Source organism: Sturnira hondurensis, unplaced genomic scaffold (assembly GCF_014824575.4).
Source record: "Sturnira hondurensis isolate 20B ecotype Veracruz unplaced genomic scaffold, ASM1482457v3 Scaffold0018728, whole genome shotgun sequence".
Taxonomy (NCBI): domain Eukaryota; kingdom Metazoa; phylum Chordata; class Mammalia; order Chiroptera; family Phyllostomidae; genus Sturnira; species Sturnira hondurensis.
In genome coordinates, this window is record NW_028091359.1 from 12388790 (window position 1) to 12403759 (window position 14970).

Consider the following 14970-nt stretch of genomic DNA (forward strand, 5'->3'; position numbering starts at 1 on the left):
GGGAGATGCAATGTACCCTTGTTCTGGTTCACGGCATCTGGACCCTCAAGAGAAACAGCCCCGATGTACAGAACCGCCAACGAAACAAGCTACTTAGGGAAACGCTGACTGGCGTTCCCATGTTGAGTTTTCACACCTCTGTGCTATAACTAGTGACTTTTGCCCAAGGAAATGATGAGCTGGGCTTGAGCGCAGCACTGCCTGATTTTTCCAAAGCCCACACCTACCTAGAGGTCGCGAGGTGGGGGATGAGAGCCCTCTCCCCTCTGAGTGATAAATATTCCCACTCGACCCGCTAACTTATGTCCTCTGGTTCCCCCCTCCTCCTCACCCCTCCACAGTCCCTGATGCTAACCTTAACCCTCCTCCTCATCCCCCACCCCTCTCCGAGCAGGAACCCCCAGGACCCAGACAATGGGAAGTCCCTGCCTAGGCTCCCCAGGACGCAGTGCAGCATAATGCGAGCCCCTTTCTTTGCCTACTGCCCAGCTGCCGGCCCAGGAGGGAACAAAGGGGCCCCAACAGACGGAAGGTTCCATATGCCAAGTGTGGGGAGGGGGTGGAGTAGGGAGGGGGGTACATAATGCCTGGGGCTTTGGTGAGACTTGCCCCAGGAGGCAGGGGTCTGAATGGGCTGTGGTTATGCCATGAGGCAGGAGGCTGGAGATCCCCTGGGTCCAGGGGCAGCGAGGGTCTGCGAGTGGGGGCGGGGGGCAAAAGGGGGTGCCCAGTTTCCCCTGCAGGTTAGGCCTGTCTGGCGGGGCACCTGCTAGCTGGCTTGGGTGGCTGTCTTAGAGAGGAACCCCCGAATCATTTTGGGCCCATCCCAGAGTGAGTGAGTGGGGTAGCAGGGACTGTGGCATGGAGAAGTCCCAACTCTGTTCCTTACAGGCTAGGTAAGTTTGCACCCATCCCCTGGCTCACTTGGCCTCAGCATCCTTGTCTGTAAGATGGGTAGGTCCCCGCAGATCACAGAGTGAAGCGAGCTACAAATGAAAGAATGCTGTGATAGGTACTGTTAGGGAGAGAGCAAGGGTGGGTCTGGAGGGGTGGAGCTTTGGAGGCCCACCAGGAGGGATGGGAAGGGGCCTGGGGAGGAGGGGGGAGGTTGACCCTGCTCAGATAGCTCCCGCCCCCTCCCCAATCCCCTCCCCCTTTTCTGCAGAGGGAGGCATGGCTGCGAGGCTGGGGCTGGATAACTAGTCTCTCTGGCCCTCCTGGAGCCTCCGGATACCAAAGCCCATTTGTCCAATCATTTCCCTCCATCCAGCTACCATCTGTTGAGTACCCACTGTGTGCCAGACGCTCTGTGGGGCAGCATTCCTGGGGCGAGGGGAAAGGGAGAGAAGGAAGAGCTGGGAGCCAAATGGGCCTGGGGTTAGCTTCTCGGCTGCCTCCTCCCACCAGCTCTCCTGAAGCCAAAGGAGGGGGTCTTTGCATCAGCGACTGCTCTCCAGCCTCCATCTCTGAGAACATCTGTTTCTTCTCCGGGTGGGGGTGGGGTGAGAAGAGAAGAAAGCAAGCGAGGGGGGACAGGGGCTCCCATTCTGGGCTTTCAACTCTCACGCGGCCCTCGGTAATTGAATGCAGCTTCCCAGTAACCGGCCCAGCACAAAGGGGCCCTTTCATGGGCAGCCCCGCCAGGCCGCCAGGCAATCAGGCAACTGTTTCGGCTCCTGGGCCTCTTAACAGCTCCTCAAAGCCACTCAATCAGCAATTACAGGGGCCTGGGGAGGGGCGGGGTGCAGACTCCAGGCCTGGTGATGGGAGTGGGGAGGGGGCTCCACAGAAAAGACAGGAACAAAAGAGAGGGGGCAAAGGAAAGCCTCCTGCTTTTCTGCTGGTTTCTAGAGGCAGGGATTCCTGCACCAGACTCAGCAGGCGATGGAAGGGCGCCACCACAGAGGCTTGTGGATGGGCATGGAGACCCTGGGGCCAGGCAGGGCGCCCGCACCTTGCTGACTCTCGTAAAGTCCCATGGGAATGTGTTGCCCCTTACAACAGAGGGTCGCCCTGTGCAGCTCCTGTACAGACCGGAAGCAGGAGCCCCTCCCTCATCTGTGGTCCCAGATGCCTGAGCCCAGTCCAGCCTGAAGCCCAGCGTGAGTCTGGCCCCTTGGATGCCCTTACCCTTGAGGGAGCAAGGGCCCCTCCTGCAGGGGCTGCAGGGCTAAAGATCAGAGGTGAGGGGGCGGGCATGCTAAGTATCTCCCTCACTGGTCGCCCCCTTGAGGCTCAATTTTGTCAGGGTCTTGGGCTCCCTGTACTAAAATAGCTGGAAATCTCCCACGAATGTCCTTTGAAAATTTCAGCTCAGGCACGATGTCACCTAGGCTACCTGCGCCTTTACAGATCAGGTGACAGCCAGTGTGTGCCAGATCTCAGCTGTCAGAGACACCTGTGGTCAGGGGCCTCCCGGAGGTCCCCGGGGTGTGGAGTGGGGCCAGGGTCAGCGAAGGCCTCCCTCCGTCAATCTCCCCTGGGCCAGGCACCTGGGTGAGGCCAGGCACCTGGGTGAGGCCAGGCTGCAGCAGGAACCGCCTCAGAGCCAGCCGGACCTAGATTTGAATCCTCACTGGCTGCTTGACTTCTGCGAGCCTCAGTTTCCAACTGTGAAATGGGGATCTTCCCATTTGCATGGCAGGGCAGTTGGATGTTAAATGAGAGTGTATAAAGCTCAGAGTTCAGCACAGCAAGTGCCCCACATGTGGCTCCTCCCTTCCCCAGGCTTCCTCTGTCCTGTCTTGGTGTGCCTCTCGGCCTCTGTGGGTCCAGCGAAGGATGTGGGCCTCACTGAAGCTGTAAGACCTGTGAGACCTGATTGATGGACAAGAGGCAAACACTGGCAAAAGGCAGGACACTCCACAGCAGGAGGGAGGTGATGCCACCACTACCACTCCAGCCAAACACGAACCTGCATTCCTCCCCTCTGTGCATGATCCCACCCTGTCCACACTTCTGGACCCAGCCGGAATGCCACCTCCTCCAGGCAGCCCTCTGTAAGCTTCCAGGAGGATACAACCTTCCTCCGGGATTCCTCACAGTGCTTTATCTGAACCACAGTAAAGGGGAAGGCTTCCGTTCATCACTTTCCCCCTGAATGTAGTTACAGCGGGCATCATACTTTAATGAGAACGGAAGATGTGGTTATTTACAGATATGTGGTCTTCCCTAATAGATCATAATACGATATTCATGAGAGCTTGTCTTGGTCATCCCTGTAGCCACCACATGTAAACAGTGCCTGGTACATTTAGCGGGGGCAGAACAAATAGTTGCTGAGTAAATGCACCAAGGAAGCAAGGAATGGGCTCCACGGAGGGCAAATCCAGTGCTTATCCCTCCCGGGTGCCTTGCAGGGCCCAGCTGTGCGTGGTGTGCAATGGGTGTGCAGGAGGTCTAGAGGTGGGGCCGGGCTGTGCGTGGGGGCCTCCTTGTCTTTATCTGAAACAGTCGCAAACCCACCGGGCCTCCCAGAGGGTTAAGTGGTGCCATTCTGGAATAACCTTTGCAGTTATTCCTGGCTCCCCACTAGGGCTCCATAAATGTTCGCTATTATGATTGGGTGTTCCAAACATACTCTTGGGTTGGCCAAAAATTTGTTTAGTTTTTTTCCCCATACGATGGCTCTGGGAGCGCTTAGGTGTCTCTAACTTCATTCAGGACCATTGTATTCGATTGTATTGGGACGGCTGTCATATCAGCATGTATTAAAAACAAACCTATCCAAATTGGTAAATTTTTGTGCAGCCATGTTCATGTTAAAGATGAGAGAGGACAGGCAGCATTTTCGTCATACTATGCTTTATTATTTCAAGGAAGGTAGAAATGTGCCCTGGCTGGTGTGGTTCAGTGGATTAAATGGCAGCCTGCAAACCAAAGGGTCACTGGTTCGATTCCCAGGCAGAGCACATGCCTGGGTTGCAGGCCAGGTCCCCAGCTGGGTGCATTCGAGAGGCAACAGATCAATGTGCTCCTTACATATCGATGTTTCTTTCCCTCTCTTTAAAAACAATACATAATATCTTAAAAAAGAAAAGAAAAGTGAAAAAGCAACTGAAACAAAAAAAATATTGTGCTGGGACCAAAGAGGTTTGTGAAGTTTCTTGGTACTCGTGACATTTCGGCCAAATGATTCTTTGCTGTGGGGCTGCCTTATGCACTGGAAGACGTTTAGCAGCACCCCTGGCCTTTATCCACCAGAAGCCAATGGTGGGAGACAGTTGGCATACTCAAACTATCCAAATCAATACAGCTATTGGTGAAAATAAAAAACGAGTCTTTCATTTTACAAAAGGAACCAACCGGTTTTTGGCCAACCCCACATAGAAAATCTAACTTGTTCTCACTTTTCCACATAGGCTTAATTCCACTACAAGGAGCTTAGCGGGGCTGCCAGGGTCGCACAAAGACCTGAATAACAATTAGGGAAGGTGCCGTGGCTTGGAATTTCTCTCCCATTGAGATTTTTCTTATGTGCTAACTATGAACATTTTATACCAAACTTGGACTCTTACTTTAAAAAACAAATTGGACTGAAGCCATCCTTCATTTTCAGAAGTTCCAGCAGGCAAGCCACAGGCCCTTTAAGCCGCAGCCTTTGTGTGGCTCCTGCCTAGCGGCCTGGAACCCTTCTCCTGCAGCCCTGGAGGCCCAGCCCCCACCCTGACCCCTGTGCCCTCTGGGGACAGCCAGCCCCCCAGCCGCACCACTGCCCCATATGGCCTTTCTCACATCACTTCATGTTTGTCTGTTTGCAAAAACATTGACTTTTTGTTTATTACCATATCACAAGGAGCTGTCTGGCAAATCCCCACCGGCTTTGGAGAGTGAGTTTTGGGTGGTCTGAGTTAGAATATAAACCAGGCGGTATATGCAAGACTCACTGTCAGAGAACCTGGGGGAGGGGACTTCAAAAGACAGGAAGTCACCCTCCAGAGCAGCTGACACAGAGCGGCCAGCCTGTGTGGCCCCTGACCCTTCAGGACATGCCATCAGAGCAGGAGACTAGGTGACACCCCCCATAAGTGTCAGATTGAATGTTGCAATGGTGGACGCCCCACACCCACAAACTTATCTACAGTCCTGCGGCTCCTCAAGGGGAGAGTGAGTGGCCACAGGACTGACTTACAACATTGGTAACAGGGGCATTGGAAGGAGGCCAGCGGCTCTGTGTCCAGCCTGTCCCCTCCAGGGGCTCCCAGGGGGCGGGACCATATCTCCATCACCTCTATGTCCTCAGAGTACAGGCTCAAGAAATGAGTGCCGAGAAACCAGTGTCTGCTCACCCCCACCCCCATCGGAGAGCCCTCACCACCCCAGACGGACAGACACTGACGTCTGGGCCTTCCCAGCTGTCAAGGCACAAACTCTGACCTGACACTGGAGGCACAGGGGGCGGGCTGCCTGAAGCAGGGTCCCGCATTCCCCTCACTGAACCAGGCACGACCCTGGAGTTGCAGAATGACAAGCGGTTTGCTTGGGGTCCTCTTGGTGACACTCAGGGGCTCAGGGTGGTGGCTCTTTACCAACAGGTATGAAAGCCATCCAACATTGTAACAGTGGGATGTTTCACGATGGCACAGTGAACCAGTGCCCTGGGACTGGGGGGACATAGGTACGGACAGCAGCACCCTCTAAGGCTCTCCCGGGGCTCTCCCATTTCTGAGGACACGATGCTCTGGCAACAACCTCCTGCGTGCCAGGCTACCTGCAGCGGCCCCAAAGACAAAGGCCCATTCCTGAGTCAGCAGACCCAAGCGATGCTGATGGGCACGGCACGGGCCCGACTCTCTCTTAGTGCAACCCATGTAACAGCCCTCTGCACAGATGGTGCTGCTGCCCTGCGTGGGTGAGGCTGTGGCGGACCCCCTCCCCGATCCAGAGGCAGTAAGGGGCAGAGCTGGGGTCCAACCCAAGGCCACACACCAGCCATGACCACCTGGGGCTGCCCTGCAGAGCAGCCCTCTTCGGGGCTGGACTGTGACGCCTGTGCTCCACCGTCCATGCCGGACACCTTTCTTGGGAACAATGTTAGGGCCCGGAGCACTTTCCTCTGGGTGTCTTTCTTTATCCTTTGAAGGTGGGCTTGAGGGTTTTTTAGTTTTAGTTTTTGTACTCCACAGTTAGTTGTTCTCAAGAGTCTCATCAGTCAGTTCTTAAGGCCTTTCCAGAAAGTTCTGCCCTGAGGGTGACAGCATCAGCATGGGGTAGGCCCGAGGGGCCAAGGGGCTCTGTGTCAGAAGGCCAGCCAATGGGCTCCAGCTCTCCAAGGTGGGAGTGGGACCCTGGGCTTGCCCTGTGGTGGGTGGACCTGAGCCAACTCGCTTAAGCTCTCTGAGTTTCCCACTAATGCCTGCCTTGGAGAGTTGCTGCAATGCTATGAAGTGTGATGCCCATGGGACCCTGAGCACAGCCCCCGGGGTGTGGCCTTTGCCATCAGTGTGACTTGGAAGGGTAACGCCTCTTCGACTGTGTGTCGTGGCACTGGTCACGAGGAATAACTTTTAGGCCAACCACAGATCTGTTTATCCGCGAACCACGCTCAGGCTGGGGTCTGCGCAGCGTGACCAGCGCCCTAACGTCCCTTTCATGTTTTCAACAAGAACGTGCAGAGTGACATGTACCAGGGGCCATGCAGGACACTGGGGATACGACAGCCATCAGAACTGTCATATGGAGCATTCACGGAGCTTAGCTTTAGGAGTAAATAGACCCAACTCAATCCAACACAGCTCCCAGCTCAAACATGAAACCATGCCAGTGTCGCCAGGTCCACTGACCTGGAAGGGAGCCTGGGCATTCTGCTGGGATGGCTGACTCTGGAGCCGGGGAGAACTCCTCACACTAGGGTATGTGCTCCTGGGGGTGGTGTGTGTGACTGGGTCCAGGTTGCTATGGAAACAGTGTTCAAGTGATGGGCTTGTTTCGAATGAATGAGGTCCATGGCTAAGCAGAGGATTCCAAGTCTCTGCCACCCTGGAGGAGCTTATAAAGAAGGATGGCCTTGGGATGGCGGGGGGTGGGGCCTGGCATGGCCTCAGGGACCAGCTCTGCATCCCCTGTGAGGGTCCTCTAGACCCAGGCAGGGATGGCTGAGAAAGCTCTGGAAACATCAGAGCATACCTCCTGCACTCAGAGGACTTGCTCCCTGAAGGGTCGGCGCTCAGCCACCGGGGGTGGATTAACAATGCCCTTTGCAGAAGGTCAAGAGAGGCTGGCCAGAGCAACATGGTGAGTCNCAACTCAATCCAACACAGCTCCCAGCTCAAACATGAAACCATGCCAATGTCGCCAGGTCCACTGACCTGGAAGGGAGCCTGGGCATTCTGCTGGGACGGCTGACTCTGGAGCCGGGGAGAACTCCTCACACTAGGGTATGTGCTCCTGGGGGTGGTGTGTGTGACTGGGTCCAGGTTGCTATGGAAACAGTGTTCAAGTGATGGGCTTGTTTCGAATGAATGAGGTCCATAGCTAAGCAGAGGATTCCAAGTCTCTGCCACCCTGGGGGAGCTTATAAAGAAGGATGGCCTCGGGATGGCGGGGGGTGGGGCCTGGCATGGCCTCAGGGACCAGCTCTGCATCCCCTGTGAGGGTCCTCTAGACCCACGCAGGGATGGCTAAGAAAGCTCTGGAAACATCAGAGAAGACCTCCTGCACTCAGAGGACTTGCTCCCTGAAGGGTCGGCGCTCAGCCACCGGGGGTGGATTAACAATGCCCTTTGCAGAAGGTCAAGGGAGGCTGGCCAGAGCAACACGGCGAGTCCCCTGGCTGCCCACTGCCTTGCTGTCTGTAGATGGGAGCGTGGCTTGGGGAGTCCTCTGCTATAGCCCCACGGGCATAGCAAGTTTATCTTTTTCAATTTTACCTTGAGTGCCTAGAATCTAAATGCTCATCACTCTCTTTGGGGAGAAAGATGAAACCTCCTGCTTCAGGGAAGCATGGCCTGGTAAGTCCCTGTACCCACGGGGCTACAAGGAGTTAAATACTCATAAGAAGATGCTGCGACCTGAATCACACGAGTCCCCGAGTAAGCCCGGCTAAGCCGGGGTCTCTGTCCCTGCCAGCTGAGCGGGGGTGCTATCTCCAGCCTTCCCGGCTCTGCCCAGCCCAGCAGTAACCCTGGCACTGAACAAAACAACAGTGGGCGAGAGGCCCTCAGTCCACGGGGCCCACAGCCGGATCCCAGGCTTGCTGGCACTTCCTACGCGGCCCACAGCCCTGCTCCCTGCTGGCATCTCTTTCTTCTCATCCTCTCCCAGGACCGGGCAGAAAAGGTCCAGGGCGTGGGACACAGTGGCCTTTCTTGGCCCTTCCTCGGCAACCACCAGGCTTGGCCAAGGCCAAGAGGGCTGGGGTGGGAGGCTGCAACATCCCTTCATTGGAATGCACTCTGCCTCCTCTCCCCTTGGCCTGGGACAGAGTGTCCCCAAGTGGCCCACCTAATGGCAGCCTCTCTAAAGCTCTGTGTTTCCCAGAGGCACTGTCTTCTTCTTAATATGTGAGCTGCTATTTATTCACTAGTTGCCATGTGTCAGGCCTTATGCTAAGCTTCTCTATGCCTAATCTCAGCCCCACGAGAGCCTGTTGTTACACCTGCCCATTCTACAGACAGAGAAACTGAGGCTTAGAGAGGTTTTTTTTTTTCTACCACACTCAGGATGCCCCAGCTCATCAGCAGCAGAGCCAGGATTCAAACTCAGATCTGGGCCTCCAATAGAGGGCCTTCCCATAAAGGGGAGGAGGGGAGGGAGTCCATGTGATGGGCCCCCAGGCTGGGCCTCCGTGCAGGCCAGCGCTCTGGAGAGGGGCTGCTCCGCATCCCGTCAGGGCGCCTGGCCCTCTCGCCCCTCACCTGAGAGTCGGAGACTTCCGAGGGCTTCTCGGTCAGGCTGCTGCTCTCTGCCTGGATGAGGTCGTTGTACTTGGTGACGTCCTCGTCGGAGTAGTGCAGGCTGCCTGGGCTGGGCCGGGGCGGAGACCTAGGGAGAGTGGGGTGAGGCTGAGAGGTGGCCCCACTCAGAGCCACATACCTCCTCTGGTCCGGGGAGGCCACACCGAGTCCTGGAGGCATGAAGGCCCTGGATCCCTCACCCTACTGTGTCTGCTCTTCCCAGGCTGGGAAGGTGGACCGTGGACTGGGGAATCCGCTGGGGTGGGGGAGGCTTGGGGTGCCGAAGGTGCCGGGCCCACCTCCGGAATCAGCTCCAGGGAAACGGTGGGTGGGGGAGGCACCTAGATTCCCGACTTGTGGTTCCAAGCCCTCAGGTATTAGGACCACCTGGCAGTGAATGTTACAAAGCATCCCGGGCCCCACTGAGTGAGTCCTCGGGAACTGCATCCTCAGGTGAGGCCTGGAAGCCTGTACTGCAGACCCACTCCCCCTGTGACCCTTAAACTCACAAGGGGAGCTTTAGTAGTTGGCACAAGGGTTAGGGAGAAAAAGGAAAAGCACCGGTCCCCTTCCTGCCACTGATCTGCTCAGAGACGGGAAGTGGTCCCCAGGGCTAAGTCGCGCCCCACCTGTTGGAAATTTGTGCCCTGTGGCCCCTGGCTCTGAATTGTCAGCACTAACTAACACCCAGGGTGTCTGGGCACTCCACCTGCCATGGTGGGGCCGGGGGGGACGGTGCAGCCTAGAAGCTGGAGAGTGGGCAAGGCTGGGGTCCACCAGGACTCTGCCCTCAGGATGGGGGGCAAGGGAGACACTGCCCAGGGCCCAATGCTCCAACACCTGCCCAGCCTGCTCCAGGAAGGTTTCCTGGAGCTGAGGCTTTGAACCCCAGCCATCCGCACAGGGGCCGGAGCGGTTTGCTGCAGTGACGCTGCTCTGAGAATAGTCCCGAGACCTGTCACCCCCAACCTCCTGTACGGTATCTGCACCGATTATATTCCAGTTGACAAAGTGCATCTTTATATGAAAAATAAAATGACAACAGCACTAGCCGCAGCTTAATGTAGACAAGATGGGCAAATAGATGACACGGAGGAGGGAAAACATGGGGTGCCAGGCTAATGCTGTCTTGGTGACACGCAGGTGAGTGGGGGGCCGGCAGTGTCACCGTGGCTGAGCTGGGCCCAGAGCCTGAGGCTCCTTTGGTGCAAATGGGATTTTTGTGTCCACCCAGTGGTGTAGGGTCACTCAGGGGCCACAGCGCACGTACACTGTGGGCGTGAGAGGCAGGCGAGGCCAGGCTGTCGGTGAAACGCCCCCTTGTTCCATGTGGCAGGGCCCTGGAGCCAGCCTGGCGAGACTGTGGTGGCCACGCTGGGCCTGCCACCGTGGCCTCAAATGTCCCTTTCTTTGGAGAGCTGGCTTTGGCAGAGGGTGAGAGCTGGCCCCCCAGCCTCCTGAAGAACACACACATCGCCTCTTCCCTCCGGGACCAGACAGAGACATTTTGTGAGCTGCCGCTGCCCTTGGAAATGGGCCGGGTGGCCGGCCACAGGGAGTGGGCCAGGGGGCCTGGGGGTGGAGCGAAGTCAGGAGGAGAGAGCTGGCCTGCCACCAGCCTCATCCTTGCTAGGGTTAGATGCTGCCCTTTGAAGACGAAGCTGAGAGTGTGGACTGGGGTGCGGGGGGAAGGGGAGGTGGGAGAAAACTGTTCTACCTCTACAGCAGGTATGACAGAGGACACAGGGGACATGTCTACACTCAGGCAGCCCTCTTTCCAGAACTGGAGGAGGACAGGTAGGGCAGAAGCAACCACAGGGAGCTCCCACCCCTCTCACTTAAGTGTGTCTGCCCAGCCTACTTTTGCCAGGTCTGTCTCCCTCTAAGGCAAGTGAATATCATGGCTTCAGGCTGTTCCTAGGAACAGTTGGCTTCTAATAGCGGTGGGTTGGTTTGCAAACTTGTGTGAGGTATTTGCCCCTTGTCATTGGCAGAAACCCTTGGTACCGTGCTCCTTGTAACTTCCTCCCCAGTGTGCCCTCCCCTGGGCTGTGGCCCCTGGCCCTGGGTTGTGCTGCCCAGGCCCCGCTGAGTCTTTCTGCTGACCATTTCCACTCACTGGGGTGGAGAGTGGTTTCCAGGACAGGGCGAGGCCAAGTGGGCATGGCCTGCTTGCTCTGTCGCCCTCCCAAACCTGGGCCCTGCTGGCCCTCAAGCCTCCATCCTTTGGTACCCCATGCAGGGAGCCCACTACCTGGTGTACAGGCCATTCTTGCGGCAGAAGGAGTTCTTGACAGAGAGTCGTCGGTTGTTGAGTTCCAGGGCAGGAAAACTGCTTTCATCCAAGCTCATCATCTCCCCGTGGCCCAGGGCACCAGACTTGGCATTGTTCCCTGGGTGGGGGAAGGGGGGCAGATCAACACCGATCACTCACCCAGTTCCTTCAGACCGGGTGGTCTCCCCTCCCCCATCTCCTTTCTCCCCACCTGGCTGGGCTGCCTGGTTTCTCTCATTAGAGCTGAAACCAAAATTGGAGGTGGAGATTGTGTAGGAAGCCTGGGCATTTCCAGGAGAGAGAGAGATCCCTCCTGCCCCTGCAGAAAGGGAGGCAGCCACGGGGAAGTCCAGCCCAGCCAGCAGGGCTGGGTGCCGGCTCACCCGAGTCGGTCTTCTTGGCGTACTTCTTGCTCTGGCCCCGGATGATGAGCACGAAGACCAGAAGCAGGATGAAGATGAGGCCGACCAGGGCGATGACCACCAGGAACCACCACTCCTCGTAGAAAGGGCTGGCTTTCTGGGCTGGAACACCGGGTGGGGGTCAGGGCCAGGGTGCTCGGCCCCTCCTGCCTCCTCGTCTCCCGCTCTAGCTCAGACCCTATCTCCTGCCCTCCGTGTATGTGCAGGCGGGGTCTGTGCCCTCTGAACAGGTGGAACCCAAGACAAGGTTGGGAGGGACAATCGTTGTTAGCGCCAGCTCTGATCAACGAATGGAGCGCCCTGCAGGGCTGTCTTGAGAGGAGTTCTGGGGTTGCTTCTGGACTCACGAAGAAAGAGTGCCAGGATTGATTAGTGATGTCTGCCAGAGCCCCAGGCTGGAGTGGGGGTGGGGTGGTGTGCTTGCTCTTTCTCCTTTCTCCCCATTGCCACTCATGACCTACCTTGATGGGCAGACCCAACTTTGTATTGGAAAAGTGCTTCTCTGGCCTGTGGTGGGCCTGGCAGAGTGTGCCCCCATTTAGCTGAGACAGACTCTTTTTCTGGTAGCAGAAAGTGGGGCTGTTGGGAGGGTGGACTGAGCGGGTCTTTCAGATGTCTCTCCAGGTGGGGCTTCCCTTCCTCCCCAGTCCCCAGCGCATGCTTTCTGCACCAGGCTGTCTCATCCCCCCTGATGAGGGGCTGGCTTCTATTTCTGTCCTCAAGTGTTTATTTCCCACGATTTGGTCCTATCCATCTGGACAAGGGCGAAAGTGTGTGGGAGAAGGGAGGCAGCCGGGTGTTTGAGACTCCCTTGGTGAGTAGAAATTCTGTGTTATTTCCTGTGTTGAGGGAAGAAGCCCCGGGACTTAACGTGGTTAGTGGTTAGACTTCAGGTCACGGGTTTTGAGATTAGAGTCGCTTGTGAGCTCTGAGATGTGCTGGACGGGAAGAACGCAGCGAGGACAAAAGGGTGGGTGGCGGGCCACCCCACCTGGGTGCTGTGCTCCACTGGCTGCTGATTCTGTCTGTTTGGGGGTGGGTTCTATGGAAACACAGAGTTTATGGCCTGGTGCCCTTGAATCTCCTGGGTGATGAGCTCATGGAAGCTCTCATGTTGGGCCCACTGATTCGTGCACAAGTCTACTGGGCCCCCTGCCCAGGGCTTCTGGAGTCCTTGAAAGGGAACCCAAAAGAGCCATTGTCCCAGCTTCTTCCACAGTCGAAAGCTGACTCAGGCTCTGGCCCAGGGCTCACTGCTTCGGAGCGTTGAGAGCACAGTGCACTTCGGTCCCCACCCCAGTGCTTCCGGGCCTCTGCTGCCTCTCTTCCTTCCCCACTGCCCAGCCTCATCCAAGGGCACCCCCCACCCCTCACCCCACAGGCCAGTACCTGGAACAGACTGGGAGGGGCTGCTGGGGGTGCCGAAGCCATAGTCGTTGACTGCGATGACCCGGAAGTCGTAGCTCACGCCCGGCTTCAGGATGTCCATGCTGAACGTGTAGGAGGTCACCTCCTTGGGGATGTCTTTGATGAGGATGTCCCACAGACCCTCGTCTGTGAGGGCACAGGGGTGGGTGAGGCACCCATGAGGGGGAGGCCCCCTTCTGTCTGCCTGCTTCTCCCTGAGAGCCGGGCCTGTCTGCTCTGCCCTGTCAACGCTGAGGGCCAGCACGTGGCATGTAGGAGGTCCTCAGGAGGGATTTTTTTAAAACGATGCCGTTTGCAGCATCTGATCCTTTTAGTCTTTTTGTTAAAATGTCTATAAAGCATTATAAAGGTATACTATGCAGAAAACCCTGTCACAAGCAACCAATAGCACACCCAGACAGACAGGCTCACCTCTGTAGCCCTCATGGGCGGACACACTCCACCTTCCACAGCGTTAAAAAGCCCTGGTCAGCATGACTGGAAGTGGCCGCCAAGGATTTTACTGTACTGCCTATGCCCCCCACGCCCACCCCCTGTACTGAAGCAGGCCGTCTGTTCCTGATCCCCGCTCCTATTCAAAACATACAGAGGGGTGGCATCAGACAAAAAAAGAGGGCTCTTCTTTTTTACAGCTGGAAAAGGAATTGGGATTGCCCACGAGCATTTGGTTGAGGAGCTGGATTTGAGGTCCTGGGGTCCCTCTGTGCCTAGGGGCAGGGATCTGAGGAGAAACAGGGACCAGAGAGGGCCAGAGGGACCCATCTGTACTCCACCCTCGTGGTCTCCAGCCATCCCAACTTTTGAGCTCCTGACTTCCCTGCCGGGCCCTCCCAGCCTCCATTGTCTAAATTTATTAGCCTAAGATTAGGGTCCTCTGTCCATGCAAGAGATGAGGCAAGCATCTGCTAGGGCATCACGCAGAGATTGGGAGGGGCCCTGGCTGCGTGTTCCTCCTGCGTGGGGCGCGTGGGGCAGGCTTGGCCCTGGCAAAGGGGGCGAGCCCTCCTGCTTGCGCTAGTGCGGGGCTCACCTGGGAACCCATGTGTCAAGCCACCTGGGCCCTGGTCAGGTTCCCTTCTCAGGTAGACCAGGGGTCCAGAGATACTAGAAGGACCTCAGTGGGTTGAGCTCTCAGGTCCTTCATCCCATGACCTGCTCCAGGGAGGTCACCCAGGGACTGGGGGCTGCGACTGCTCAGGACCCACTCCACCTGCACCCCCTTCCTGGCCCTCCAGCCTCCCCCTCCCCCGGCACCCTTCTTCCTCAGCTGCTTCCTAGCTCCTTCCGGGAAGAGCTGCCTTTCAGGCCCACAGGCTCCCCGGCTCCAGCTCCGCCCTTCCTCAGGGTGAATGGATTTGGGCTGTTTTCCACACCACACTTTTCTGCAGATCCACCCTGGTCAAGAACTCTTGTGGAGGTGCCACACCCTCCATCAGCATTTTGGAATTTGGGACCAAGAGAGGGGTGGGACCTGCTGAAGTTGCCTTCCCGCCCTCCCCACCCAGATTCTCCGATGCAAAGGCGGCTGTGGGGACCTGTCTGTTCTCTGAGGTCAAGACCAAAGGCTGTCGGTCCCAAGCCTTGGATGCACCTTCTGCCGTCTTTATTTGGTTTTGGGTGCCTCCCGTCTCCTGCACATGCCGTCTTTTGTCTGATGTTTCTTTCTCTCTCTCCTGCTAGGCCGGGACATTCCTCCAGGGCAGGGATCACGCCCAGGTTGTCTGCATAGCCCCACACTTAGCCCAGGCATCTTCTGAGTGTGAAATGAATGAATGCAAATCTCTCCTCTGCAGCCTCTTCATAGCATCATGTGCCTCAATGTCAGTGCTTCGTGCCTCAAAATCTAAGTGTTGGGGTGCAAGCCCATTTTCCTCCCATGACTCTGAATTCTCTCATTTGTGACAGTCACAGGAATGACAGTGGTGGTGACGACCCCACCACAGAGGCACTC

General features: G+C 56.9%; 1 protein-coding gene across 2 annotated transcripts in view; it reads right to left on the bottom strand.

Moving 5' to 3' along the window:
• SDK2 (sidekick cell adhesion molecule 2) overlaps positions 1-14970 on the bottom strand; it is a 241788-nt gene that overhangs the window by 2678 nt on the left and 224140 nt on the right. For both annotated transcript variants that reach the window (XM_037070049.1, XM_037070048.1), the window contains 4 exons: positions 12981-13145; positions 11553-11693; positions 11149-11287; positions 8856-8982 (listed from right to left, as the gene is read on the bottom strand). In XM_037070049.1, the coding sequence (XP_036925944.1) occupies positions 8856-8982; positions 11149-11287; positions 11553-11693; positions 12981-13145 (572 nt within the window). The remainder of the gene's footprint in view (positions 1-8855; positions 8983-11148; positions 11288-11552; positions 11694-12980; positions 13146-14970) is intronic.